The sequence below is a fragment of the Pelophylax lessonae genome (genome assembly GCF_965119305.1).
Source record: "Pelophylax lessonae genome assembly, chromosome: 8".
Classification (NCBI taxonomy): domain Eukaryota; kingdom Metazoa; phylum Chordata; class Amphibia; order Anura; family Ranidae; genus Pelophylax; species Pelophylax lessonae.
Window position 1 is genome coordinate 87,231,238 of NC_138775.1, and position 27,469 is coordinate 87,258,706.

The 27,469-nt window shown below is 43.0% G+C and overlaps 1 protein-coding gene across 1 annotated transcript; it reads left to right on the forward strand.

The window, feature by feature from the left end:
• Nucleotides 1-395: 395 nt before the first annotated feature.
• Nucleotides 396-26,475, forward strand: LGALS2 (galectin 2). The gene is made up of 4 exons (XM_082264911.1): nucleotides 396-541; nucleotides 21,595-21,677; nucleotides 22,583-22,742; nucleotides 26,282-26,475. Exons 1-4 carry the CDS (start codon nucleotides 536-538, stop codon nucleotides 26,426-26,428), a joined length of 396 nt encoding a protein of 131 aa, XP_082121037.1. The 5' UTR covers nucleotides 396-535; the 3' UTR covers nucleotides 26,429-26,475.
• Nucleotides 26,476-27,469: the final 994 nt, after the last annotated feature.

Consider the following 27,469-nt stretch of genomic DNA (forward strand, 5'->3'; position numbering starts at 1 on the left):
AGCTTCAAGAAAAAAACAAGAACATATCTAAAAATGTGTCTAATTCTGCATGCCCTCACTGGGGATAAAGGTCAAGGAGTGTGGCTGTAATGACAAGACCACATTTTTCATTTCTAATTGTTTAACATTTGCATTTCTCATTGATTCCTATCTCAAGGAGATTTAGGTGATATCACTATTGTTGCGAAACATGATTGCTCCATGACAAGTCAGCTTGTACCACCCCCAGAAATGGTCAGGTTTGCAGAGATAAAGGAAACTGACACTGATCAAAGTCCTGACTGCACCCACATCAATATCGGTTAAACTGTAACTTCCTAAGAAGGAATTAATAGACGGGATATATATAAGGGTACGAGTCTGTAAGGAGGCACTTTGTGCAGCTATCCAGTGCTCCACCAAAACCTGTGCCAACCAGTGCTCCACCAAAACCTGTGCCAACCAGTGCTCCACCAAAACCTGTGCCAACCAGTGCTCCACCAAAACCTGTGCCAACCAGTGCTCCACCAAAACCTGTGCCAACCAGTGCTCCACCATGTCTGTAAGTTTATTTTTAGCACTAGCAATCTCCATATTTCTTTCAGTACAGGGATCCTTTACACATGTTCCATCGTGTAGGGTTGCCACCTCATCCCATTAAACCAGGACACACATTAATTATACTGGCTCTGTGGTTGATTAAGGTGGTAATTAAACTCAGTGCCTTATGTGCATTATATTAGCCTCAGAACCTGTGTAATAAATATGTGTCCTGGTTTAAAGGGATGAGGTGGCAATTCTACTTCCATGATGATTTGTAGTGTTGTCTTTTTTTTTTTTTGAAGTGCCTCTTACATATCTGCTATGTGATCATAGTAGCTGTTAGGGAAGTTCTTATGTAGTTCCATGCATAAGGCTGGGTTCACACTGGTGTATATTGGTCACATGTCAGGAGACTGTGACCAGCTCTTAATGGAGCCGGTTCACAAAGCTCCAGGACGACTGCGGAGTGATCTGCAGAATGGTCCTGTGCGTCTTCTGGTCCATTTCAGGTCCGAAATTCAGCCAAAAAATCTGACTGAATTTGGACCTGATACGGTGAACTAAGCGAGCTAAGTGTGAACTAAGCCCAAAATACAAACGTATACATCCTATGAATGATGCACATAATGGAAACGTCAGGAACTGTAGATAGCTGGACCCAGTTCTGGCAGATATATGGAGGCTGCTATTCCTGGCCTGCTTCTAAAATTGAATTGCTAGCTTTCTGGCTTTCTATGACTCTAGTACTGCCAGGATCATTGGTTTGGATTATAGTGCAACTTGGGGCACAAAAGCTCATTGGTATTACAGCAGTTATACAGCAGCAGTTATACATTCCATTGACAGGAAAGGAACCTTCAGTCATGCTGATGCTGTTCTACAGCTGTCAAATCTGTTCTTTTAGGCCCCATTCACATCTGACGTTTTGGGATCTCTGGCAGATTCTACCTACGATCCCAAATTGCATTGCAATAGTGGCAAAACGCTCCACACATTCATTTTTAATGGCACCTAAAAGCTGTGCGGTTTGAGCGTGATTGTCACCCAATAAATAGCGTTTTTGGGGGATAAGCTTAGAATGTGCAATCGCTGCATTTGCAGCAAAAATGAATGCCACCCACATACACACGGTGTGTTTTGCCATTTTTGCTAATTTTTAGTGCGATTTGAGATTGCCGGTGGAATCGCTGCAATCCCAAAACACCAGATATGAACGGGGCCTGAAAGAAGACTATACACTGTGTGCATTTCGGTCAGTTTCTGAGGAACCAGTTGAAATTCGCTCAGTGGATGGCCCTGCTCCATTTGACAAAAGTCAATCTGCAGGAAATTTTGAAGATGAACAGAGATTGCATCCAATCAGCCAATATTTAGCTGGAACATGTATTGCTGCAAGTGTCACTGTTGGAGAGATCCCCCTCACTTCCTGTGTAGTCACAAGGACAGGAAATGGGGGGAAATCTTCCCAGTGGGAGTACAGACTACAGTAAACTTCTGGCAACTGTTGTGAACCCATTCACTATTCCATTTGCTTTTAAGATTTGATTTTAAAACAGAAAGACTTTTCCAAATAAAAAAACATTCACTGTAAAAAAAAGCCCCGGTTCACATATATGCAATGCAGGAACCCTGCAAATCCACTGCGGGTTCCCGCATCGCATTCAACTCGCAGGGAGTTCACACTGCCATATCGCTGGGGGTGTCAATACAAAGTTAATGACACCCCCAGATCAGTTTGCATATTGCAGTGCGAACTGTCAGTTTGGACATGAATCGGACCCCAAATGTGTGAACACCCATGCGATCTGATTCTGGTACGGACCCAAAAAAAGGTCCTGTGCGAGTTGTGATCAAATGTGATGCAAATTCAGCCATACAATCTGTATGGCTGAATATGCATCGCACAGACATCGCATGTGATTTGCAGAGCAGTGCGCTGAGAATCACATGCGGTGTCTGTCATCGCACATATGTGAACCCGGCGCTAAAGATTAAATAATCAAACCAAGATTCTGAAAACATTTTTTAAACTAAATTCTTCTAGTCTTTAGTGTATGACCAGCACTAGACTACAGCCACACGACCAATTAAATCTGTTTCTGAGAGATTTAACCCCTTGTTGGCAAACACCTCACTGGCTCCATTGAATTCAGGGGGTTAAGTCTCTCCTCGGAAACAGATCTGGGATTTTGTTTTGTGTGCGTTTTTAATGCTTTCTATGAGATGTAACCCTTTGTTGACAAAGGCCTTAACTGAACTACAAATGAATGAGGCAATTGTCAACAAGGGGATAAATCTCTCAGAAACAAGGTATTCAGATCTGACTTAAAGCCCCGGCGGCATTATTCATCTCCCACTGCTATACTGAAACTAAGGTAAAGTCGTGTCCTAAGGCTGGCCATACAGTATGCAATATTCTTGTACAATTTTCCTTTAGATTTACCAAAACCATATGATATGAGGCAGAGGCGGCTCTAGGCTTTATGAGGCCTAAGGCAAAACTTGGACATGAGGCCCCACTCAGGCCCATAATGGGAAAAATAATTCAAGCAATATAAATTAACTGTATAAATTGCATATATTAAGAGCCTTAACCTTTGTACTATGAATTCACAGTTTCTAGAATTTTCTCCCCCAGCCACCCAGGGGCCCTCTCCTCCTCCCTCAGCCACCCAGGGGCCCTCTCCTTTTCCCTCAGCCACCCAGGGGCCCTCTCCTTTTCCCTCAGCCACCCAGGGGCCCTCTACTTCTCCTTCAGCCACCCAGGGGCCTTCTCCTCCCTTAGCCACCCAGGTGCCCTCTCCTTCAGCCACCCAAGGGCCCTCTCCTCTTCCCTTAGCTACCCAGGGGCCCTCTCCTTTTCCCCTAGCCACCCAGGGGCCCTCTCCTTTTCCCCTAGCCACCCAGTGGACAACAGACACCTGGCAGCCGCAGTGAAGGGACTGCAGCACACGCTGCAACTTTTATATCCGAGGATTTAAAACAATCTTTTACTTAGGAGATTTCCCTGACTGCGCCCTTCTAAATGTTGTTGCTCCGCCACTTGCCGCGAGGCCCCTGTCGGTGCGAGGCCTTAGGCAACCGCCTAATTTGCCTAATTAGAGAGCCGCCTATGATATGAGGTCAAACCTAACCACTATACATTTGTATGCAATCAGGCAGGCCTTTGCACTACATAGTTGAAGGGAAGTCTAAATGCCTGTTCACACTAGTGCGATGCCAGACATCATGTTATTAGCACTGCATTGCTGTGCAGATCACATGCAATGTCTGTGCTATGCGATTTTAGCCATACAAAATGTATGGCTGAAATCGCATCGCATTTTCACCAAAATGGTGCAGGACCTTATTTTTTGGTTTATACTGGAATCGGATCGCATGGGTGATTGGCTGGTATACCCCCAGGTGAATGGGGCTGCACTACAACAATCCATATGAAGGGGGAAGGGGCTGGGAATGCCGCTCAGGTGTATGTCCAATCTGGTGCTGGCTAGATCCGCCGTCCGGAAAGATTCATGTAAAAATGTGGAGCCGCACACAGATAAATGAAATCAAAAATAGGGTGTCTTTATTCTTCAAAATAATCCAGGACAAACAGACAGTGTGGGGAACAGAATATGTCCAAGGTAGACGCGTTTCACGGCACGAACGGCCGCTTACTCATTACCACGGTAATGAGTAAGCTGCCGTTCGTGCCGTGAAACGCGTCTACCTTGGACATATTCTGTTCCCCACACTGTCTGTTTGTCCTGGATTATTTTGAAGAATAAAGACACCCTATTTTTGATTTCATTTATCTGTGTGCGGCTCCACATTTTTACATGAATCTTTCTGCACTACAACAACCCCACAACTGTGTGCATTGCACGCAGTTGCAGCATAGTGATGATGCATTTATGGGGGTTAAAAAAGGCGGAGAGGAGGCAACATATTGCCTTTTTAGTGTCTGCCAAATGCCTCTGAAAAGCGATATGAGCTTTTAAGGGGAATGGCATGACTAGGGGATTAAAGATGATTTGTCGCCATTCTGCTCTGACCATCGCTCTCCTCCTCCATTATAAATAACCACAGGTTAGAGTTAAATGGCCATAACAGGTAAATAACACGTTAAACCCAGTTTTTTACTGGAGTCTCAAGGTCCCGGTAGGCATCAAAGAAGGAGGTACCTGCGTCCGACTTAATTAGGCCTCTAGCCGCCACAGCACTGGCTCGGAGACAACCAGTCGCAGGTACCAACATACCAACTACTGGGAGCCGTACCTCAGACGGGTCCCTACCAAGTATAAATTTGTACCATCAGGGAGCCATAGCTCAGACGGGTCCCTACCAAGTATAGGTTTGCACCATACTAACCTACCAGGACCTTGTACCCCGCTTGCTGCCATGACAAAGAACCACCCCAAAAGAAGAAAGCCTCTGTTAAAACAAAAACCAAAAACAAGTGCGGTGGGCCGCAAAACCAAAAGTCAGAAAAAACAAGAAAATACAAGAAAATACAAGAAAATGGGAGGGAGGGTGGCAAATATTCTCCAAGCTTTCCTCTAACTGAAGACTTCCTGAGGTCCCTAGCTTGACCTCTCCCTGTAGCTCCACCCCTTCCTGGCCAAAACAGCAATTAAAAGTCCCACCACTTATATTTTCTATCGAACTGGGCTGAAAACCCCTCCTTGTCCCAAACCCCTTTAACCCCTGTCATGCCGGCCCTCCGTCCATGTCTCTTCTCTCCTTTACTCCGGGCCTCTCTTTTTCTTGCTGGTACTATGAACAAGCCATAAAAAAAAAAAACACTTCTCATTGTACACATATATGGGGTCTGTTCATACTCCTATATATCAGCACACACACACCCACACACACACACACATAAATATATATATATACAGTGGGTACGGAAAGTATTCAGACCCCCTTAAATTTTTCACTCTTTGTTATATTGCAGCCATTTGCTAAAATCATTTAAGTTCATTCTTCTTCCTCATGAATGTACACATAGCACCCCATACTGACAGAAAAACACAGAATTGTTGACATTGTTGCAGATTTATTAAAAAAGAAAAACTGAAATATCACATGGTCCTAAGTATTCAGACCCTTTGCTCAGTATTTAGTAGAAGCCCCCTTTTGATCTAATACAGCCAGGAGTCTTTTTGGGAAAGATGCAACAAGTCTTTCACACCTGGATTTGGGGATCCTCTGCCATTCCTCCTTGCAGATCCTCTCCAGTTCTGTCAGGTTGGATGGTAAACGTTGGTGGACAGCCATTTTTAGGTCTCTCCAGAGATGCTCAATTGGGTTTAAGTCAGGGCTCTGGCTGGGCCATTCAAGAACAGTCACGGAGTTATTGTGAAGCCACTCCTTCGTTATTTTAGCTGTGTGCTTAGGGTCATTGTCTTGTTGGAAGGTAAACCTTCGGCCCAGTCTGAGGTCCAGAGCACTCTGGAGAAGGTTTTTGTCCAGGATATCCCTGTACTTGGCCGCATTCATCTTTCCCTCGATTGCAACCAGTCGTCCTGTCCCTGCAGCTGAAAAACACCCCCACAGTATGATGCTGCCACCACCATGCTTCACTGTTGGGACTGTATTGGACAGGTGATGAGCAGTGCCTGGTTTTCTCCACACATACCGCTTAGAATTAAGGCCAAAAAGTTCTATTTTGGTCTCATCAGACCAGAGAATCTTATTTCTCACCATCTTGGAGTCCTTCAGGTGTTTTTTTAGCAAACTCCATGCGGGCTTTCATGTGTCTTACACTGAGGAGAGGCTTCCGTCGGGCCACTCTGCCATAAAGCCCCGACTGGTGGAGGGCTGCAGTGATGGTTGACTTTCTACAACTTTCTCCCATCTCCTGACTGCATCTCTGGAGCTCAGCCACAGTGATCTTTGGGTTCTTCTTTACCTCTCTCACCAAGGCTCTTCTCCCCCGATAGATCAGTTTGGCCGGACGGCCAGCTCTAGGAAGGGTTCTGGTCATCCCAAACGTATTACATTTGAGGATTATGGAGGCCACTGTGCTCTTAGGAACCTTAAGTGCAGCAGAAATCTTTTTGTAACCTTGGCCAGATCTGTGCCTTGCCACAATTCTGTCTCTGAGCACTTCAGGCAGTTCCTTTGACCTCATGATTCTCATTTGCTCTGACATGCATTGTGATCTGGAAGGTCTTATATAGACAGGTGTGTGGCTTTCCTAATCAAGTCCAATCAGTATAATCAAACACAGCTGGACTCAAATGAAGGTGTAGAACCATCTCAAGGATGATCAGACGAAATGGAAAGCACCTGAGTTAAATATATGAGTGTCACAGCAAAGGGTCTGAATACTTAGGACCATGTGATATTTCAGTTTTTCTTTTTTAATAAATCTGCAACAATGTCAACAATTCTGTGTTTTTCTGTCAGTATGGGGTGCTATGTGTACATTCATGAGGAAGAAGAATGAACTTAAATGATTTTAGCAAATGGCTGAAATATAACAAAGAGTGAAAAATTTAAGGGGGTCTGAATACTTTCCGTACCCACTGTATATATATATATATATATATATATATATATATATTTATATATATATATATAAATACACACACACATATATACAGCATACACGTATATAAGCGCGCACACACATACACTTATAAACACACACACATGTGCACATACATGCACACACATATGCACACATACATGCACACACACACACATACATACACATATGCACACACATATAAACACATATAAACACATGCCTATATGTGAATTGAGCCTTAGGTCTAAACAGTGTGACCAGTTCCCGCAGTGTCGATTTACAGTTCGGCTGAGGATCGGGGAGCTCGGTCTCAGCTGCCCTTGCTGCTCCTCCTATCTAGGCATACAGGGGGTCCACACGATGGTGACTCCTGCGACCCCTGTAAGTCTGCCCCTGCCTTGAGACCAAGCCATCCATCACAGAAACTTTCCAACATATCAAAATAGCAGGTGGCTAGTAGGGAACCCTTATCTCTTGTACACGTATTTATGTCTATACAAGGTATCATAGTGACTCTTTTATTTACTTATCATTGCAATAAAGAGGCTGCGGAGAATGCAGTTAATGACACGTCATTTTTATGAACTGTAACTCCAGGCCTTTCATTGCTTTTCTATTGTCCAAGCCACACAATCTGTAGGGACCAGGCAAATTTTGATCCATGCATGGCCTAGCACATATCGATCGACTTGTGTGCAACCAGCCCATTGGGTTTTTCTGCAACGATCAATGCCACTGGCTATAGTCGGCAACACTGATCATGAATAAATGTTAAAAAAACTTTCCGCGCTATCCCTGTGTATTAACCACCAATTACTCAACTCTATATACTATAGGAAGCAGCTAGCACCACTATCCATTCAACCACCTCTACAAAATGCAATAAATATATATAGTCACAAAAAAGTGAGGCGCTCTCCTTCAATAAAGTGCATTCAAATTATAGTGCATAAATAAGTATCTGAAAACAGTGTAAAAATCATCTATATAAAATACATTTACGTGAGTCCATGTTTTCTTTTGAATGTATATACAGTCTAGGGCTGGGCGATATGGCTGAAAACTGTATCACGATATCAGTGTTTCATATCGGTAGATATCGATAATTATTGATATTTTTTATTAACCATTTAAAATAAGGACCCTAGGGTGAGAATGCAGGGCGGCGGATGGTGCAGGAGAATGCAGGGTGACTGGCATGGTGCAGGAGAATGCAGGGTACTGGCATGGTGCAGGAGAATGCAGGGCACTGGCATGGTGCAGGAGAATGCAGGGCACTGGCATGGTGCAGGAGAATGCAGGGTACTGGCATGGTGCAGGAGAATGCAGGGTACTGGCATGGTGCAGGAGAAAACAGGGTACTGGCATGGTGCAGGAGAATGCAGGGCACTGGCATGGTGCAGGAGAATGCAGGGTACTGGCATGGTGCAGGAGAATGCAGGGTACTGGCATGGTACAGGAGAATGCAGGGTACTGGCATGGTGCAGGAGAATGCAGGGTACTGGCATGGTACAGGAGAATGCAGGGTACTGGCATGGTACAGGAGAATGCAGGGTACTGGCATGGTACAAGAGGATCCGGGGTTGTGGGCATACTACAGGAGATGCAGTGCTGTTAGCATGGTACAGGTAGACCATGCCCGCAGCACTGCATCCCTTGTAGTGTGCCCGCAGCCCTGCATAATGGCAGGTAGTGAAGCTGTTTCACTTACCTGTTCCAGAGGCGCCTTCATTTTAAAAATGGCACCGCCCGGCGCCGCCACGTCATTGCGCACGCGCCGCCACCGCTCGTGTAATTTCGGCTATTCCCGGCCTCTCCCGAGCGGCGGCGGCGCGTGCGCGGTGACGTGGCGGGCAGCGCCATTTTTAAAGCTTAAACCCGTCGGAGCGGACTTTTCGTTTTATCGTACAAAGTCTTTTATTGCTATCGATCACGGGACTATCGCGATACATATCGGTATTGTTTTATCGCCCAGCCCTAATACAGTCCATCAATAAATGATTCAATGTCCGTGAAAAAAAAGGTTGCAGTCCCATACATCTGAAACTCTTCAGTAATTGCCTCTGATCACCACAGTGTCCTTCACCTATGGGTGTCTTCTCACCTGCTTGAATGGACCTCACTAATTAAAGGAGGTCTATATATGCTTTGCAGTGTTATAAGTGGCACCGCTCCCACTGGCTGTATACTCCAAATCCGTGGCTCTCAGCGTGGAGTCAATCACATAGGAGGCAAGAGGAAAGAACCACAGTGCAAATCACTAATAAAAAAGTATTTATTTTCATATAAAAATCCACTCACCTTTCAGAAGTAAAAAAACAAGGATTTCACAATACAATCCTCTGCAAGTCTGCATAAACAGCTCCACCTAGTCCCAGCGTAATTACGTCACTATAAACAAATATGTATACAGCGCTATATAAAATCAAATAAAGTGACAATGTGCATCATATAAATCAATAAACTTGCTTAAAGTGCAATATATATTCCTCTTAAGTGCAATATATAATGTCCATAAAGTGCATTCAAAGTAAAGTGCATAGGAGTCCACTAAAATATAAATATAACCGTGGATTAGAATTCAATAAAGTGCTTGCTAGGAGACCTGGACGGACGAGCAGCGACCCACCAGCACGGCTCCCGACAGCTACTGTTTTTGGCGTGTACGGTCTGCACAAGCCCATTGTGCTGATTCATGTGAGTGCAATTCTACTTTGAATGTGAATCAATTAAAGGATAATAGCAGTGTACACTTAGATGCCTCATTATCTTTATTCACATATCATGTCCATGGGATGGTGAGAGATCGATTCAGGAAGTGGCATTTCCTCTACTGGCCTATTGAGGATTCAATGCTGGTTTAATGCTTCAGTGAGGTGAGAGGCCATCTGGTGGCTAAACGGTTGTGGTGTCACTTGCACTTTTATATGAAACATCTATCAAGCACTTTATTGAATTCTAATCCACGGTTATATTTATATTTTAGTGGACTCTTATGCACTTTACTTTGAATGCACTTTATGGACATTATATATTGCACTTAAGAGGAATATATATTGCACTTTAAGCGAGTTTATTGATTTATATGATGCACATTGTCACTTTATTTGATTTTATATAGCACTGTATACATATTTGTTTATAGTTTATTTCTCCCGTTAGTGAAGGAGGTTTTATATAGCTGCTGTATTTTCTTTATGTGTCCCAAATTATGGGTCCTAACACTACACCACTTTATATTTAATTGCGCTGATTTACCTTTTTGCACGTAATTACGTCACTGCCCACCTCACACGTAGCGCCCAGTGGGCTTTCTTAAAGGTTCTGTACACTGATCATTGTATTCTGCTGGCAGGGAAGGCTCCCTGCTGGCAGAATATAATAAATAGCACAGCGGGAAGGATTAGGGAAGGATAGCATTGAATGTGTGGATGTGAGAACCAGCTAATTTTTTTCTTCAAACCACTGGCTGACTGAAAAAAAAATGAACCCTATATGGCCTACTTGCAGTAGGGGGGTCTAGCCGCTGTATGTCCAACTTTAGCATTTTATTGTACAGGTGCAGCACCCGGGCCTGCTGCCTGCAGCCTCTCAAAATCTATGGCACGCTAAAATATGTTACGACTGGACCGGGCTGAGCGATGTACAGTGTGATATTCTTGTTCAGGGAAGTATGCCCCAAGTTGGACGAAGATGGCCGTTGAACAGATCACTCTTCTTCTAGGCTATTCTACTGCACCGGCACATCTTTTTTAGAGGCTAAGTGAAAGATAACACAACACTCTGGGGCTCCCCCCTCTAGCCTGATCCTGTATTGTGTGCCGGCATGAGTCTTCTCACCCAGCAACTGCCCTTTTCTCTCTCTAATTCCCTGAAGCTCTGCCCCTCTTTATGCCTGGTGGATGGGGTTCAGCTTTGCTGCTTAGAATGTCGACCAATCCCAGTCCTGCTATTTCTCTAGGTCTCCAGCAAAATGGCTGCCACTCCTCCTGTACTGGGAACACTTCCACTCCTCATCTATGCTCTGCCAGTCACTGACCTGAGCTGCAGTCAGCGTGCGATCTCCTGCTGAGAGTCTTAAGAGCTAATTTACACTTGCTTTAAATTGTGGCATTGGACAAGCTTTTCTCTGAATGCCAATCAAAGCATCTGTCACTAAATAAAATGATTAGCTTCAGTACTATTCAAACTTTGCATTTGCTTTGCTTCGCTTCACCTTTTTTCAAACATGATAACCCATGTTGCTTTCTTAGTGCTTCAAAGCATCTCCAAAGCCTCTATAGAAGTCTATGACAGCACTCGCTAACAGCATCTGCAGCTTTTTAGAGGCTTTCAGTTAGCTTTGCATTCTTTTAGAGGTATGAGATATCCCAGGATGCACTGTAAACCAACAAACAAACCAGAAAGACATAATCAGCAGTCACTTCCAGTTCATGTATATATATTCTGGAATTGTCTGGTACAGGCGTCACATCTGGAGCAGCATCTAGGTGACCAGGGTCTGGACTGCAGCAGAGCAATTAGCAGACGGCACGCGTGGTGGGCAACATGGGAATGCTATAGTGGAAGGTGAGCGGGGACTGGAGAAAGAGGACTGAGCTGGCAGACCAGCAGCAAGAGAAACTAGCAATGTCACACGTGGTGTGCAGCATAGGTGCAATTTAGCGAGAGGTATGTGGGGACCAGAGAGAGAGAGGAGGAGCAGTAGAGCTGGGGGTTACTACTATTGAGTGGGGGATCAGCAAAGCTGGGGGTTACTATTGAGTGGGGGATCAGCAGAGCTGGGGGTATTACTGAGTGGGGCATCAGCAGAGCTGGGGATACTACTGAGCAGGGGATCTACTGAATGAGGGTACTAATAATGTGGGGATCTGATGAACGAAGGTACCAATGAGCTGGGGATCTGCTGAACAGTGGTACTAATGAGCAGGGGATCTGCTGATTGGGGGTACTACTGAGCTTGGGTTCTACTGGGCCCCTTTAAAACAAATAGAAAATCAACACTCAGGGCATTCTCAGCTTCTGTGAAGCTTTATTAAAGCTTCACAGAAGCAGCAAAAAACACATAAAAAAAAAAAGCATGTCGAAGCGTTAGGCACTTTAATGTGTGTTAAGTCGAAGCAAGTATAAATGAGCCCTTTATGGGCTGCCGGCCAAGGCTATACATTTTACATCTCTGGTATTTGACCTCAGAAATGTTAGTGGTTGGCATTCCTTCAAGCCTTTAGCCATCAACTATGATTTTGTAAAACTGACTGAAAATTAAAATGTTACTCCTTGCAATGATGACAAACAAGGGATATTCAATTCACTGCTTGTGACCAGAATATTGTCAGCAATTTCCTTTGCAACTTATGTGACTCATTGCCTTGCCTGATTTTTTTTTTTTGTCACTGAAACATTTAGGCTTTATTAACACTTGTATGGTCCAATGTGGTGTGCCAATATTTGTGTTCTGTTGCACATGAACTTGTGTTAAAGTGATAGTAAAGTCTTGTTATTAACCTGTACCTACAGGTAAGCTTATGATGAGGCTTACATGTAGGCACTGTAACTTTCTTGTGCCATTTTGAAGATTTTCACAGCAGCTGCAGTTGGTGACGTCATCAGCGCATGTGCAGTCAGGGCACACGGAGTGTGCCATCACTGCAGAGAGAACGGTGCCGTTGTCGTGACTCCCATGTGCATGCATGGGAGTGACATCAAGCGGTCTCACCCTTCAAATGACCTGAGAGTGCAAACCCAGAAGGAAGACCTGTGAAGAAGAAAGTCCCAACAGTGGTGAAAGCGCACTGCTAGAGGGCCCCATTTAAAAGGCAAGTTTATAATAATGTTCTAGTATATGGTGTATACCGGCACATTATTGTGCAAGCCTGTAGGGGGGCCATTAAAAATATGCAGCTGCAAGAAAAAAGTATGTGAACCCTTTGGAATGATATGGATTTCTGCACAAATTGGTCATAAAATGTGATCTGATCATCATCTAAGTCACAACAATAGACAATCACAGTCTGCTTAAACTAATAACACACAAAGAATTAAATGTTGCCATGTTTTTATTGAACACACCATGTGAACATTCACAGTGCAGTTGGAAAAAGTATGTGAACCCTTGGATTTAATAACTGGTTGAACCTCCTTTGGCAGCAATAACTTCAACCAAACGTTTCCTGTAGTTGCAGATCCAACGTGCACAACGGTCAGGAGTAATTCTTGACCAATTCCTCTTTACAGAACTGTGTCAGTTCAGCAATATTCTTGAGATGTCTGGTGTGAATCGCTTTCTTGAGGTCATGCCACAGCATCTCAATCGGGTTGAGGTCAGGACTCTGACTGGGCCACTTCAGAAGGCGTATTTTCTTCTGTTTAAGCCATTCTGTTGTTGATTTACTTCTATGCTTTGGGTCATTGTCCTGTTGCAACACCCATCTTCTGTTGAGCTTCAGCTGGTAGACAGATGGCCTTAAGTTCTCCTGCAAAATGTCTTGATAAACTTGGGAATTCATTTTTCCTTCGATGATAGCAATCTGTCCAGGCCCTGATGCAGCAAAGCAGCCCCAAACCATAATGCCCCCACCACCATACTTCACAGTTGGGATGAGGTTTTGATGTTGGTGTGCTGTGCCTCTTTTTCGCCACACATAGTGTTGTGTGTTTCTTCCAAACAACTCAACTTTGGTTTCATCTGTCCACAGAATATTTTGCCAGTACTGCTGTGGAACATCCAGGTGCTCTTGTGCAAACTGTAAACGTGCAGCAATGTTTTGTTTGGACAGCAGTGGCTTCCTCTGTGGTATCCACCCATGAAATCCATTCTTGTTTAGTGCTCAAATGTGAAGTAACCTATTTATATAGGATTACCTATAGCGCTTGCTTAAATTTCAAGAAAATTATATAATAATGAAAGACAGTCCTAACGCTGTTTAAGATATTCAAAAATTGTTAAAGTGCATATAAAGTGTAACAAAACCCCCGTGATCTAATATAAGTAGTATATCAAAAATTAAAATACTTAAAGACATATAAATTCATATAAATTCAAAGAATTTTAATGGAAAAAACACAAGTTCATAAGCGGTGCATGAGGTATGTAAATACTCCCACAAATTTTCCATAAAGTTCATGTGCAAAAAAAGTGACTTCTAATGATGAACGTTCAATTCAATAAAGTGCACAGTGAATAGTGCTTGGTGCTTTGTGATAGGTTTTCCACTTAATCCCTGGTATCACTCCTTATGCTCCACCGTGACAGATAGAAGAATTTCTCACTCACCAGATCACTTGGGTCCTATGTGCCTTACGACACTAGGGCCATAAGAGCTTGGGTGACCCCCAGGGCTGGGATACGTTCCCTCCAGATGGATACCTTCTTCTATAGCAACGCTTCTCCTGTTTTTCACCTCCGACAAGGATATATACAAAAGGGGAAGGTCCAGATAGTGCAGTAACGTTTTTCAACAGGTAAATTTATTGCACAATATCAAAACAAGCCATTACAGGGTCCAAATGTAGGTAAAAAGGAATAAAAAAGCAGTTGAAAAACGTTACTGCACTATCTGGACCTTCCCCTTCTTTTGTATTTATCCTTGTTCCGAGGTGAATAAGCAGGAGGAGCGTTGCTATAGGAGAAGGTATCCATCTGGAGGGAACGTATCCCGGCCCTGGGGGTCACCCAAGCTCTTATGGTCCTAGTGTCATAAGGCACATAGGACCCAAGTGATCTGGTGAGTGAGAAATTCTTCTATCTGTCACGTGGAGCATAAGGAGTGATACCAGGGATTAAAGAGGAAGTAAACCCTCCTCTGTAACTTGTACCTATAGGTAAGCCTATGATAAGGCTTACCTATAGGTACTGTAAATATCTCCTAAACATGTACCGTTTAGGAGATATTTACCTTACATGCAGCCAGTGACGTCACGCCGCTCGTGCCGTTCCTTCAGAGCTCCGTGCCGTGACAGTCGGCTCCCGCGCGCGTGCGCGGGAGTGACGTCACCGTGGCTCCGGCCAATCAGATGGCCGGATGCCGCGATCCCGGAAGGGTAGGTAAGCGGACAGCACGGCGGGGGCTCGTTCTAAGGTAAGTATTGCATAATGAGCTAGTATGCGATGCATACTAGCTCATTATGTGTTTCTCTTGCAGGTGGCAAAAAAAAAAAAATGTTGGGGGTTTACAACCTCTTTAAGTGGAAAACCTATCATCAAGCACCAAGCACTATTCACTGTGCACCCTTATTGAATTGAACTTTCATCACTAGAAGTCACTTTTTTGCACATGAACTTTATAGAAAATTTGTGAGAGTATTCACATACCTGATGCACCGCTTATGAACTTGTGTTTTTTCCGTTAATATTCTTTGAAATGATATGAATTTATATATATCTTAAAGCGGAGTTCCGGGCACAGAAGTCATTTTTTAACAAACATACCCCCGGGACAGTCAGGGCTAGCACATTCCACAATGGCTAGCCTCTGATCTGTCCCGGTTCGCACTTACCTTTTAGAAGAAATACTTACTTATAAAATTTCTTCCACAGCGTTTCCATCTCTCTTGTGGGCAGCTGAAGCCGGCGCGGTCCTCTTCTGCGTCTTCTTCCGCGTCTTCTTCTCCCAGAATGCGCCTGCACCGGCCCCGCTCGTCACTTCCGGTGCGGCGCCGCATTCCTAAACAGCTTCTGGGCATGCGTCGCCCGGAAGTGACGAGCGGGGCCGGTGCCGTCGCATTGATTCCTGGGAGCGATGACAATCAGCTCCCAGGAATCATCGCAGCGCAAGAAGTGACAGCGGAGCCACGGCGTTGAGGGAGGAAGTACCCTGAGGTGAGTATTTACGATCTTCAATTACAAGGTGAGTTTAAAAAAAAAAAAACCTAACTATCCAATTCCTTTTCAGGTGATGCAGAACTAGCGGACGGGCACAAAAAAAAAATATAGATTTTTGTGCCCGGAACTCCTCTTTAAAGTATTTAAATTTTTGATATACTACTTATATTAGATCACGGGGGTTTTGTTACACTTTATATGCACTTTAACAATTTTTGAATATCTTAAACAGCGTTAGGACTGTTTTTTATTATTATATAATTTTCTAGAAATTTAAGCAAGCGCTATATAGATTATTTCACGTTTGAGCACTCACACTTTACTATAGCAGCTGCAATTCACTATTTATTTATTTTTATATTCAATATTTATATATTTATTAGATCAACTTGTAAATTATAGGTTTTTCCATTGGCGTGGGAGATATACATAGTATATTGCACCTTTCATTCTTGTTTGGTGTTTTACGTATTGTAGATTCGCTAACAGGGATGTTAGCATTTGCCAGTGACTTTTTTAAGTCTTTAGCTGACACTCTAGGATTCTTCTTCACCTCATTGAGCAGTCTGTGCTGTGCTCTTGCAGTCATCTTTACAGGACGGCCACTCCTAGGGAGAGTAGCAGCAGTGCTGAACTTTCTCCATTTGTAGACAATTTGTCTTACCGTGGACTGATGAACAGCAAGGCTTTTGGAGACACTTTTACAACCCTTTCCAGCTTTATGCAAGTCAACAATTCTTAATCATAGGTCTTCTGAGAGCTCTTTTGTGCGAGGCATCATTCACATCAGGCAATGCTTCTTGTGAAAAGCAAACCCAGAACTGGTGTGTGTTTTTTTTATAGGGCAGGGCAGCTGTAACCAACACCTCCAATCCCATCTCATTGATTGGATTCCATTTGGCTGACATCTCACTCCAATTAGCTCCTAGAGATGTCATTAGTCTAGGGCACAGGTGTCAAACACAAGGCCCGCGGGCCGAATGCGGCCCCCCAGGCCATTTCATGTGGCCCTCGCACCTCTCCTGCAGCTGCAGCACCCCCCTTGTCTCTGCCCCCACCTTGTCTCTGTAGTCGACAGCAGAGAGGACAGAACTCCTTTGCCAGATCCTGCACTCCTCTGTGCAGCTGTAGAAAGGCTCCTCTTTGTCCCCCCAGGACATGGGGTGCTCTGGAGATCTAATCCTACAGATATAACCGGCCCTTTGAGGGCAACCATAATGCTGATGCGGCCCACGATGAAATGGAGTTTGACACCCCTGGGGGTTCACATACTTTTTCCACCTGCATTGTGAATGTTTACATGGTGTGTTCAATAAAACATGGCAACATTTCATTCTTTGTGTGTTATTAGTTTAGGCAGACTGTGATTGTCTATTGTTGTGACTTAGATGATGATCAGATCATAATGTATGACCAATTTGTGCAGAAATCCATATCATTCCAAAGGGTTCACATACTTTTTCTTACAGCTGTAGTAGAGTTTACTACAGCTTTAAGGCAACCCCTTCATTTTAATAGCCTTCCAACACATCATGTATATGTTAATCTGGCCTCAGACTGATCAGGTTGGAATAACTGAATACAATTTTTGAACTTCACAATTGGCTTGATAAGTGTTGTCAAAGTTGAATAGGAAAAGGGAAGAGTCTGCAAAAAAAGTTTGCAGAAATTCTTGAGAGATATAGATTTGACCTGGGGCATCTCTTTCTCGTAAAGTCTCTAAAGATTATTGCCAGAGGTTTCAGGACAAAGTTAAAAAGCAGATGTGAAAGTAGGCATACCTTCATTTCCTCTTTGAAATGGTTATCCAAGCCAAGAAAACTTCAGCTAATTATTTAGTTTGGCAAATCCTATAAATAGCTTTAACTAGATTATAAAACATACTATGAAAGCCAAACTTTAATTTTCAGATGATCCCGGTGCACATTGCTAAACTAATTTTTGGCATCAAGTGACAGCAAAAAAAAAAAAAAAAATTTGAAATACACAGGCTGCTTCAATAGCCAATTTCTCCATCATTATATTTAAAATATGTTTGTATCTGTAATCAACAATGAGATTGGAAGGCTAGACAGTACTTGACTTTTACCCTGTATTCATGTGAATTATATTTAATATTTTATTGAAGAAAGAGATACTCACATGCCTTATAGTGGTTTCAAACCCTTACTTATACCCACTGAAGAGACTAGCCTCAAATGAAGCAAATTCTCCTACATAAGCTGTACCTGTTTACCTGCAGTCCTCACTTCTCTACCAGTTTCTAAAACATACAAATCAATAGCTAATACTCATCAGTAGAAGTCAATGGGAGAGGATCTGACATCTCACACTGCAAAGAGTTGAGTGTAATCTACGACCTGAGTAGAGGGGAAGGACCCACCCCTCCGTCTCACAAGGAAACATTCACGGCTGAGGTTGTCAATCACCATTTAATTGACATGGACCTTTCTATTTCTGTATGTGGGTGATGGCACAGGCTCTACACTGATCATTGTATTTTAACCACTTTACCACCGGAGGATTTTGCTGTCTTACGTCCAGGCCACTTTTGCGATTCGGCACTGTGCGAATTTAACTGACAATTGCGCTGTCATGCAATGCCGTACCCAAACTAAATTTACGTCCTTTTTTTCCCACAAACAGAGCTTTCTTTTGGTGGTATTTGATCACCTGTGCGATTTTTACTTTTTGCGTTATAAACAAAAAATAGCAACAATTTTGAAAAAATAACAATATTTTTCACATTCCCCCCCCCAAAAAAAATGTAAAAATCAAATTTTTTTTAGCATTTTAGGCCAATTTGTTTTCTGCTACATATTTTTGGTAAAAAAAATTGCAATAAGCGTATTTTGATTGGTTTGCGCAAAAGTTATTGCGTTTACTAACTAAGGGAAAGATTTATGTCATTTATTTTCTTTAACGAGTAATGGCAGCGATCTGCGATTTTTTTGCGGGACTGCGACATTGCGGCAGACAGATCGGACCCTTGACTGACATTTTTGACACTTTTGGGGGTACCAGTGATATTACTGCAGTAATCAGTGCTATACATATGCACTGTTACTGTAAAAATGACACTGGCAGGGAAGGGGTTCATTTTTACTGGAGAGGGAGGGGTTAATGTATGCCTGGTGCTTACTAACGTGTGTGGGGGGAGGTGACTGAGTGACACAGGGACAGATCGCAGGTTCAGCTATGCTGAACCCTGCAATCTGACCCTGCCTGTCACTTAGGAGATCCGCCCGCTTTGTTTACACAAGCGGGCGGATCTCCACACTCGATTCCCCGGCGATCGGGGAAGAGCCCGACTCCCGCTGTAACTGAATACACAAGGGGGAGGACGTAGGTCTACGTCGCTGGACGATAACTAACCACTTTGCTGCAGTACAGTCAACGTGACTGGTCGGCAAGTGGTTAATAAAAAAATCGAACTACCCTTTTCCTAATCGATATACAGCAGTCACATGACCCAGCTCTTTCCTGGCCTGTCTGCAAGGAAACATAAGCAGGAGGAGCTTCTAGTCCAATTTTTATGTTAAAAAAAAAAAAAAAAAAAAAAAAAAAAAAAACAGCCTTTGAAATACAGAGTATAAATAAATAATTAATATCAGTTATAATTAATATCAATAATCTGTTTTAAATTGTCATACAATTATACAGTATCTCACAAAAGTGAGTACACCCCTCACATTTTTGTAAATATTTTATTATATCTTTTCATGTGACTACACTGAAGAAATGACACTTTACTACAATGTAAAGTGAATGTACAGCTTGTATAGCAGTGTAAATTTGCTGTCCCCTCAAAATAACTCACACAGCCATTAATGCTGGCAACAAAAGTGAGTACACCCCTAAGTGAAAATGTTGAAATTGGGTCCAAAGTTTCAATATTTTGTGTGGCCACCATTATTTTCCAGCACTGCCTTATCTGTCTTGGGCATGGAGTTCACCAGAGCTTCACAGGTTGCCACTAGAGTCCTTTTCCACTCCTCCATGACGAAATCCAGAGCTGGTGGATCTTAGAGACCTTGCGCTCCTCCACCTTCCATTTGAAGATGCCCCACAGATGCTCAATAGGGTTTAGGTCTGGAGACATGCTTGGCCAGTCCATCACCTTTACCCTCAGCTCCTTTAGCAAGGCAGTGGTCATCTTGGAAGTGTGTTTGGGGATCGTTATCATGTTGGAATACTGCCCTGCGGCCCAGTCTCCGAAGGGAGGTGATCATGCTCTGCTTCATTATGTCACAGTAGATGTTGGCATTCATGGTTCCCTCAATGAACTGTAGCTCCCCCAGTGCCGGCAACACTCATGCAGCCCCAGACCATGACACTCCCACCACCATGTATGTCTGTAGGCAAGACACACTTGTCTTTGTACTCCTCACTTGGTTGCCGCCACACACACTTGACACCATCTGAACCAAATAAGTTTATCTTGGTCTAATCAGACCACAGGACATGGTTCCAGTAATCCATGTCCTTAGTCTGGCTGTCTTCAGCAAACGGTTTGCGGGCTTTCTTTTGCATCATCTTTAGAAGAGGCTTCCTTCTGGAACAACAGCCATGCAGAACAATTTGATGCAGTGTGCGGGGTATGTTCTGAGCACTGACAAAACAAAACAAAAAAGAGCGACAATTTTGAAAAAAAAAAAAAAACAATATTTTTTACTTTCTGCTATAAAACACATCCAATAAAAAAAAAAATCAAATTTCTTCATTTATTTAGGCCAATACTGCATGTATTCTGCTACATATTTTCTGTAAATAAATCCCAGTTGGCGTATATTGATTGGTTTGCGCAAAAGTTACATCGTGAACAAACTATGGGATATATTTATTGAATTTTTATTTATTTATTTTTTTACTAGTAATGGCGTGGCGGCGATCAGCAATTTTAGGGGGACTGTGACATTGCGGCAGGCAAATCGGACATCTAACTGACACTTTTGACACTTTTTGGGGACCAGTGACACTAATACAGTGATCAGTGCTAAAAACAATGCACTGTTACTGTACTAATGACACTGGCAGGAAAGGGGTTAACAATAACATCAGGGACAATCAATGGGTTAAGTGTGTCTCTAGGGGCTGATTTCTAACTGTGGGGGTGTTGCATTGATTGGGGGGAAGATAGAGATCCTGGTTCCTGTTTGGCAGGAACACAAGATTTCCAACTTGACCCCTTGCAGAATTGCGTTCTGCCTTGTTCACATAGGCAGATCATTGTTCTGCCTCTCCTGGGGTTGATCGCGGGTGGCCGACGGACATCGGGTCCGCCGGAACCGATGATTGACATGCCCACTAGCCAATCATGGCATGATGGCGCCATCCAGTGGCTATTGAACAAAACAACATACAGGTGCGTCGTTTCGCGCAATAGTGCCACTTTGCTGCAGCATATACATGGCAGCTGGTTCTTAAGTGTTTAATGGCTGCAGAAAAAAAATGTCTGAAGCCAAAAACAGCAGCTGTAAAAAACGTCCAGTGTGCATAAGGCCTTAAACCTACTCAATAGCCATGGCCACTTTTAGGACACAGAAAAGACAGTACATGAAAACACTAGTGAGAGAGTTGGTGACAAATAACAACCTCTGATAAAGATATGGTGGCTCTTAAAATTGTTGCATTAAAAACAAGATGTTGAGATTTATCTTATACCCCCCCCAAAAAAAATGAAAAAAGGCCCCTAAACCATCACTTTTTTTTCATTATATTAATTCTTCAGGAGAAATTTGAAATTGTGAACTTGGAGCTCAAATCTGGAGAAAGCCTAAAGTTGAAGGGGAAACTCACAGATGATGCCAAGAAGTAAGTCTCATGTAGTATTATTCTGTAGTACACTTGTGCCTCCTATATGAATATGTTGACAATACTCATGTCAAATGGCTCTAAACAAGCTGCTTGTAGTTAAAACAAGCACTGCACATATCTGCAGGTTCCTATATATTATTGTGTAGGATCGCCAACAAATTGAGTAATCGGAGATGGACTAGTCTAAATCTTCCCTTTTATTTGTGATTACTGTATTATTATTTTTTTCCCCATTAATGTGATTATTTTACTAAAGATGCATGGTATGCTTACTAAATATCTGCTGACATAGGCATGCGCAGGGAGTGTGCTTGATGTTCCTGGGCACACCCTAACCACCCCATGCACATTAGAATTTTAGCTCTGTGTGCCTATGGGGAGATAGGAAATATCTCCCACCGACCAGTTCTGCCATAAGAGAAGTGCTACCACACTTCTCTTTCACTGTGCCAGCAGGGAGATATGAAAGACCTCCCACTGACCAGCTCTGCCATAAGAGTGTGTGTATGTACTGTATGTATATATATAATATATATATACACACACACAAATCTGTTTTTGAGCTTTGGGGTATACACCCTAATGCAAAAGGCTGCACACACCTATATTATCAAAAGTATTTGGACACCTGCTTTTACACACAGGAATTTTAATGACATCCCCAGTCTTAGTCCATAGGGCATAAGGCAAACGCCATTTGCACTGCAATTAAGTTATTTTGGGATGTGTGCTGCACTCCCAGAGTCCACAAATGGCTAAAATAAAGGAAATCATTTATTTGCAACACTGTCTAAACTTCAGAAAACTATCCAATGTGTATGGCCAGCTTGATTATGATTGGTTGTAACTGATAATCTATGATTTTGATGCCCTGTATCTGAGTTCTTGCTTTGTCCATACAGCTTTTCCTTCAATTTGGGAGCGAACCCCAGTGATATAGGTATACATTTTAACCCACGCCTAAATGAAAATGTAATTGTATGCAACTCCAAAAGAAGCAACAACTGGGACTCAGAAGAAAGAAGTGGACACATGTGTTTTACACCGGGGACAGATGCAAAGGTCAGTATGACGAGGTCAGAGATAAGTCATCTGACAAAGTCAAATACGGATGTCATTATAATAAACATTGAACTATTCTGTAAAGATTACATTGCGACAGGTTCTACTTGCACGGGGCATTCCATTACTGTTATCAGATACAGAACACTGTTACAGGGAATCTAGTATGAAGTGCACCAAAGATAAATATACAGTGGTTTTATACCGCATAATGGAATAATAAGGCAATATTTCATTTTGGATGGACTGGGAACGTTTTTATTGCAGTCTGTGCCCTTCTTCAGAAGATTTCCCCTCAATTCTTGTCACAGTTAGAACACATTTGAGTAGGGTGAGAAGGAGTTAGAACGTCTGCCAGTGTTTTCATTGCTATGTCTGCATGCCTGTCCTTTTGGAATCTGATCTCCTCATTTCCTGTAGTTATGCCAAAAAAACAGGAAGTGAGAAGTTACCTTCCTAATGGATCACAGGCATCAGGGCTGCTGAAAAGGCAGTACAACTGGTCCTGTTGTACTGGGACCAGGCCTCATCAGTTAAACAAAGGGGACCTTTGGCAACTTTATTGTTCATTTCTGCCTAAATTAATAAATGGATTTTACTATACCACACCCCAGCTCCTACTTACTTACCAGAGCTTAAATTACATTTCCTTGGGCTCCATCAGGTCAACAGAGGGGCCCAGGAGGTAGGACTTTTTTTTTTCATTTTCAGGGTGTAGGGGGATAAAATCAGTGCCAATGTTTTGTTGCACACTAGGGGGGGGGGTGTAGGTTGGGTTGGGGGGCCCTGTCAGGAAGGCTGCACGGGACCCCATGATTTTGAACAGCAGCCCTGACAGGCTAACATGAAACCTAAAGGTTTTAACACTTTCCCATTCTATCCAAATAAAAAAAATGGGTGCAGATAGGCCTCAGACTTTGGCTATTCAAAGATTTGCATAGACCTAACAATCAGGTTTAAAATAAGCCCTAATTAACCTCTGCACCTGCAGAAACTTTGGTGAAATTAATAATTACACACCTCAGCAGAAGCACAAGGGTCTTTAAAGAAGATCTAGTGTCAGAATTTTTTTTTTTTCAGTTCTGTCATCTATGGCAGTGTTCCTCAACTCCGGTCCTCAGGGCCCACTAACAGGCCAGATTTTAAGTATTACCTTGGGGAGATGCAGACTAGAGTACTGCAATCACTGAGCAGCAAATGATATCACCTGGGATGTATTTCAGTTATCTTGCAAACCTGGCCTGTTAGTGGGCCCTGTAGGCCAGGGTTGAGGACCACTGATCTATGGGACAGAGTATATGTGGTACTTTCTCCCTATGTTTCAAAGTGCTTTCAACACTAGAGTAGTGACCTGCCCCCTCTCTTCCTGCTGTGGCCGATTCGACAACAGCTTTGATTCATAGCTTGGTTAAATAAGGTTTATTCCAAGCTGCAGATTGTCTCGGGTCTGAACACTTTCCCAAGCCAAGCAACGACAAGAGGAATGCATAGGCAGACATTTCCCTCCCTCGCTCTGCATTCCTCTGGCCATTACTTGTTTTGGGAAAGTGTTCACAGCCAAAACAAGCTGCAGCTATCAATCATTTGTCTCCTTCAAAGAGTGCAGGAAGGGAGGGAGGTACTCCTAATATCCTTAAGGGACAAAACTGTGAAATAAAAATTCTACTGTTAGATCTTCTTAAAAAGAGAAGTATACCCAAAGCTCATTTGGCTGTACTTCTCCTATGGATCACAGGAGTGCACTTAGTTTTGCACTCCTGTGACCTGTTTTTTTTAGCAGAGAGCGGGCTGAAGTCTGCTCTCTGCTGATGTCACAGATGTCGGTCCAGGCACCGCGTCATCACGACAATGTAAGTCAGGATCTGACACCCGGCTGCTCAGCCTCTCAGCGAGCCGCTGATAGCCGGAGCCGGCAGCACCCCACCCCTCAACAGCCTAGTGCTGCAGTGAGCGAGGAGGGGGCAGAGCAGAGAGCTGCTCGGGGAGCTGTCAGAACTGAGTGATCAGCGGTGTTCAATCACTCAGTTCTCAGTGCAGAGGCACCAGGGGACTGATGATGCATCGGCCAGTGCTGCATCCACCTAGGTAAGTATGTATCTGGAAAAATCCCAAAGCCATACTTCTATAAAGTTGTTCTCTCAGTGGCTCAGCTCATTCTGCTCCCCCCTTACAGAGCACCTGCGATGTGTTTACATTAGAGATTAAAAGGCTGCGTAGTCTTTAGTTATAGAAAGGAAGCTGCGTTTATAGCTTTATTGCTTATAAAGTGAACTTTAAAGATACATTTGTTCACAGTACATGCAGCTACAGAGGTCAGTAAGGGCTTGTTGTATAGATCATATACTGCCTGTTAAGAACATATACACACTTGACTGTCTATTGCCTGGTCACATTACACTTTAAGACTCTAAAGCACTGACAACCTACATGATATAGGAGGCCTCAGTTCTGCCCCCAATGTCACCAATCATCCATACATAATATTCGGTTAATGTAATGCTACAGAAAGCTGCCAAAGACTGCAGCTCTGCAACATATGAAATTGTCAGTCTACAAGCTTGCTTTAGGAGGAGTGTAAATACATTATTTGAGATTGCTAGAGACTACTGTCTGCAGAGGCCCCAAGAGCTGCACAAAAGGGCCAAAGGACTGCAGTTTGGGCACCAGGGGTGTAAAATGTGTTGGAGGACTGTCCTATGTTTTGAGACTTTTCAGGCAGCTTTTTTTTTTTTAAGCAGGTCACATACTAGTAACAAAATGATAAATATGTGTTTAAGAGCCGGTTCACACTACCGCGACCAGAAAGTCGCCCCATGAAGGAGCGACTTTTTAGCGCGACTTTAGCGTGACTTTGAAGAGACTTTTGAAGAGACTTTGAAGAGACATAAATGATAGGCAACTTTGTCTGTGGGGAATGCCTGGGTAATCTTTTTCTTCTTCCTGCAAGGTCTGATCACAGTCGCTTGAAAATAGATAAGGATCCGACTTAGAGGCGACTCCCATTGAAGTCTATGTGCACAAGTCGGATAGAGGTCGCCTTGAAGTAGTACAGGAACCTTTTCTGAAGTCGGAGCGACTTCAGTAGTGCATATTAAGACAGCTCTCATTCATTTACATTGAATTTGTAATGACAAGCGACTTGGGGCGTCTTGAGGTCGCACAAGTCATGTCCCAAGTCGGAGTAGTGTGAACTGGGTCTAATATATAATAGTTTTATATTTACAAAACAATGTGCATTTAAAATTAAATAAATATATAAAGGCATAATGTCTCTAAAAAAAACTCTGTAAAACTAAGGTGCAGAGATTCATACAAGTTTTCACATTCAAAGGTGGTCAAAATCTGCCCCATTCCCTATCAGGATGTTCAGATGTTTATACATTGCATTTATAAGGTGAAGAGGGGCTAGGAAAAGAAAGGAGCAGAAGGGAGGGAGGCGATTTTTGATGGAACAGTTATGCCAATCGGCTGTGGATTAATTGGTTGATTTCTTTATGTAAAGCAGAGTTCATTAATTCAGAGCTTCATTTCCATTGCAGATCTCAGTCAAGTTCAATGGTGACAAGTTTGATGTGAAGCTTCCTGATGGTCATGAAATCTCTTTCCCGAATCGTCATGGCTATGATAAACTTACATATCTCTCAGTCAAAGGGGACTTCAAAGTGACTTCATTTAAATATGAATGATAAGTGCCTTGTTAACTGGCTCAATAAAAAATATATTGCAAAACAAATCTCATCCTTTCAGCTTGTCAAAGTGCATTGTGTCTGGTTCAGACTAAGACATGGTTCACACTACTGCTATGCAAGTTTAATGTGATTTTCAGTCCGATTATAAAGTGTGACTTTGATGCGACTTGTAATTAGGTGGTTAGCATATTCTATGGAGCCAAATCACACTGAAACTGCACCAAAGTAGCACAAGAGCCTTCGTGCTGCACAGAGTTGCATTGATATGAACGGACACCATTGAAAATGATGTAATTTCCCTTGCCATGCAAATCTGTGCGCTTCAAATTGCATTAGAAATAACACCAGTGTGAACCAGCACTAAATAATAATAATGCAGTACAATATAAACTTCTTATTACATTTTTTAATGATGTTTAAAGTGACACTAAACCATATCCTTATGTTCCAAAAAGAATCCATGCGCAGTCACATGGCCCTGTAATCTATTTTTCATAAAACCATTTCTAACTGTGTTTTTCCAGTAAAGTCCTCCATGATCCCCCTCACTTTCTTTTTTTTTTGGAGTGAGCAGTGCATGCTCTGCCCTATGTATCTGGGTGAGTGCAGCGTGGTGCGACGATAATAACATACACACAGTCCAGGTGCAATCAGTAGAACTTGTATTGTAGTAAGGCCCCTTTCACACTTATGCGATGCAATTTTACCGCGATTTTGCGACGCGATTTTGAGCAATGGCTCAGGGCAATATACCTCAAAACGCATTAAAATCGTGCCAAAGTAGTGCAGGAACTACTTTGAAGTCGGTGCGACTTCAAAACGCACTGATATGAATGGGGCTCATTGAAAATAATGGAAAACAACTTGTCATTCGATTTTGCTGTCCAAAATCGCGGGACAAGTCGCACTAGTGTGAAAGGGGCCTTAAGGCAAAACAGTTTACAACAAACATAGTGGGACAGGGTCCAACTGGGAGCACTAGCAAATGCCAACAGCGTCTAGCAGAGCAGGTATAAGCGAACTGACAGCGTCTGTCTG

Bases quoted from the DNA above. Each gene is read 5' to 3' on its own strand.
- LGALS2 (XM_082264911.1), top strand. The intron at 21,678-22,582 runs GTAAGTCTCATG...TTGTCCATACAG, and splicing joins CTCACAGATGATGCCAAGAA to CTTTTCCTTCAATTTGGGAG. The intron at 22,743-26,281 runs GTCAGTATGACG...TTTCCATTGCAG, and splicing joins CACCGGGGACAGATGCAAAG to ATCTCAGTCAAGTTCAATGG.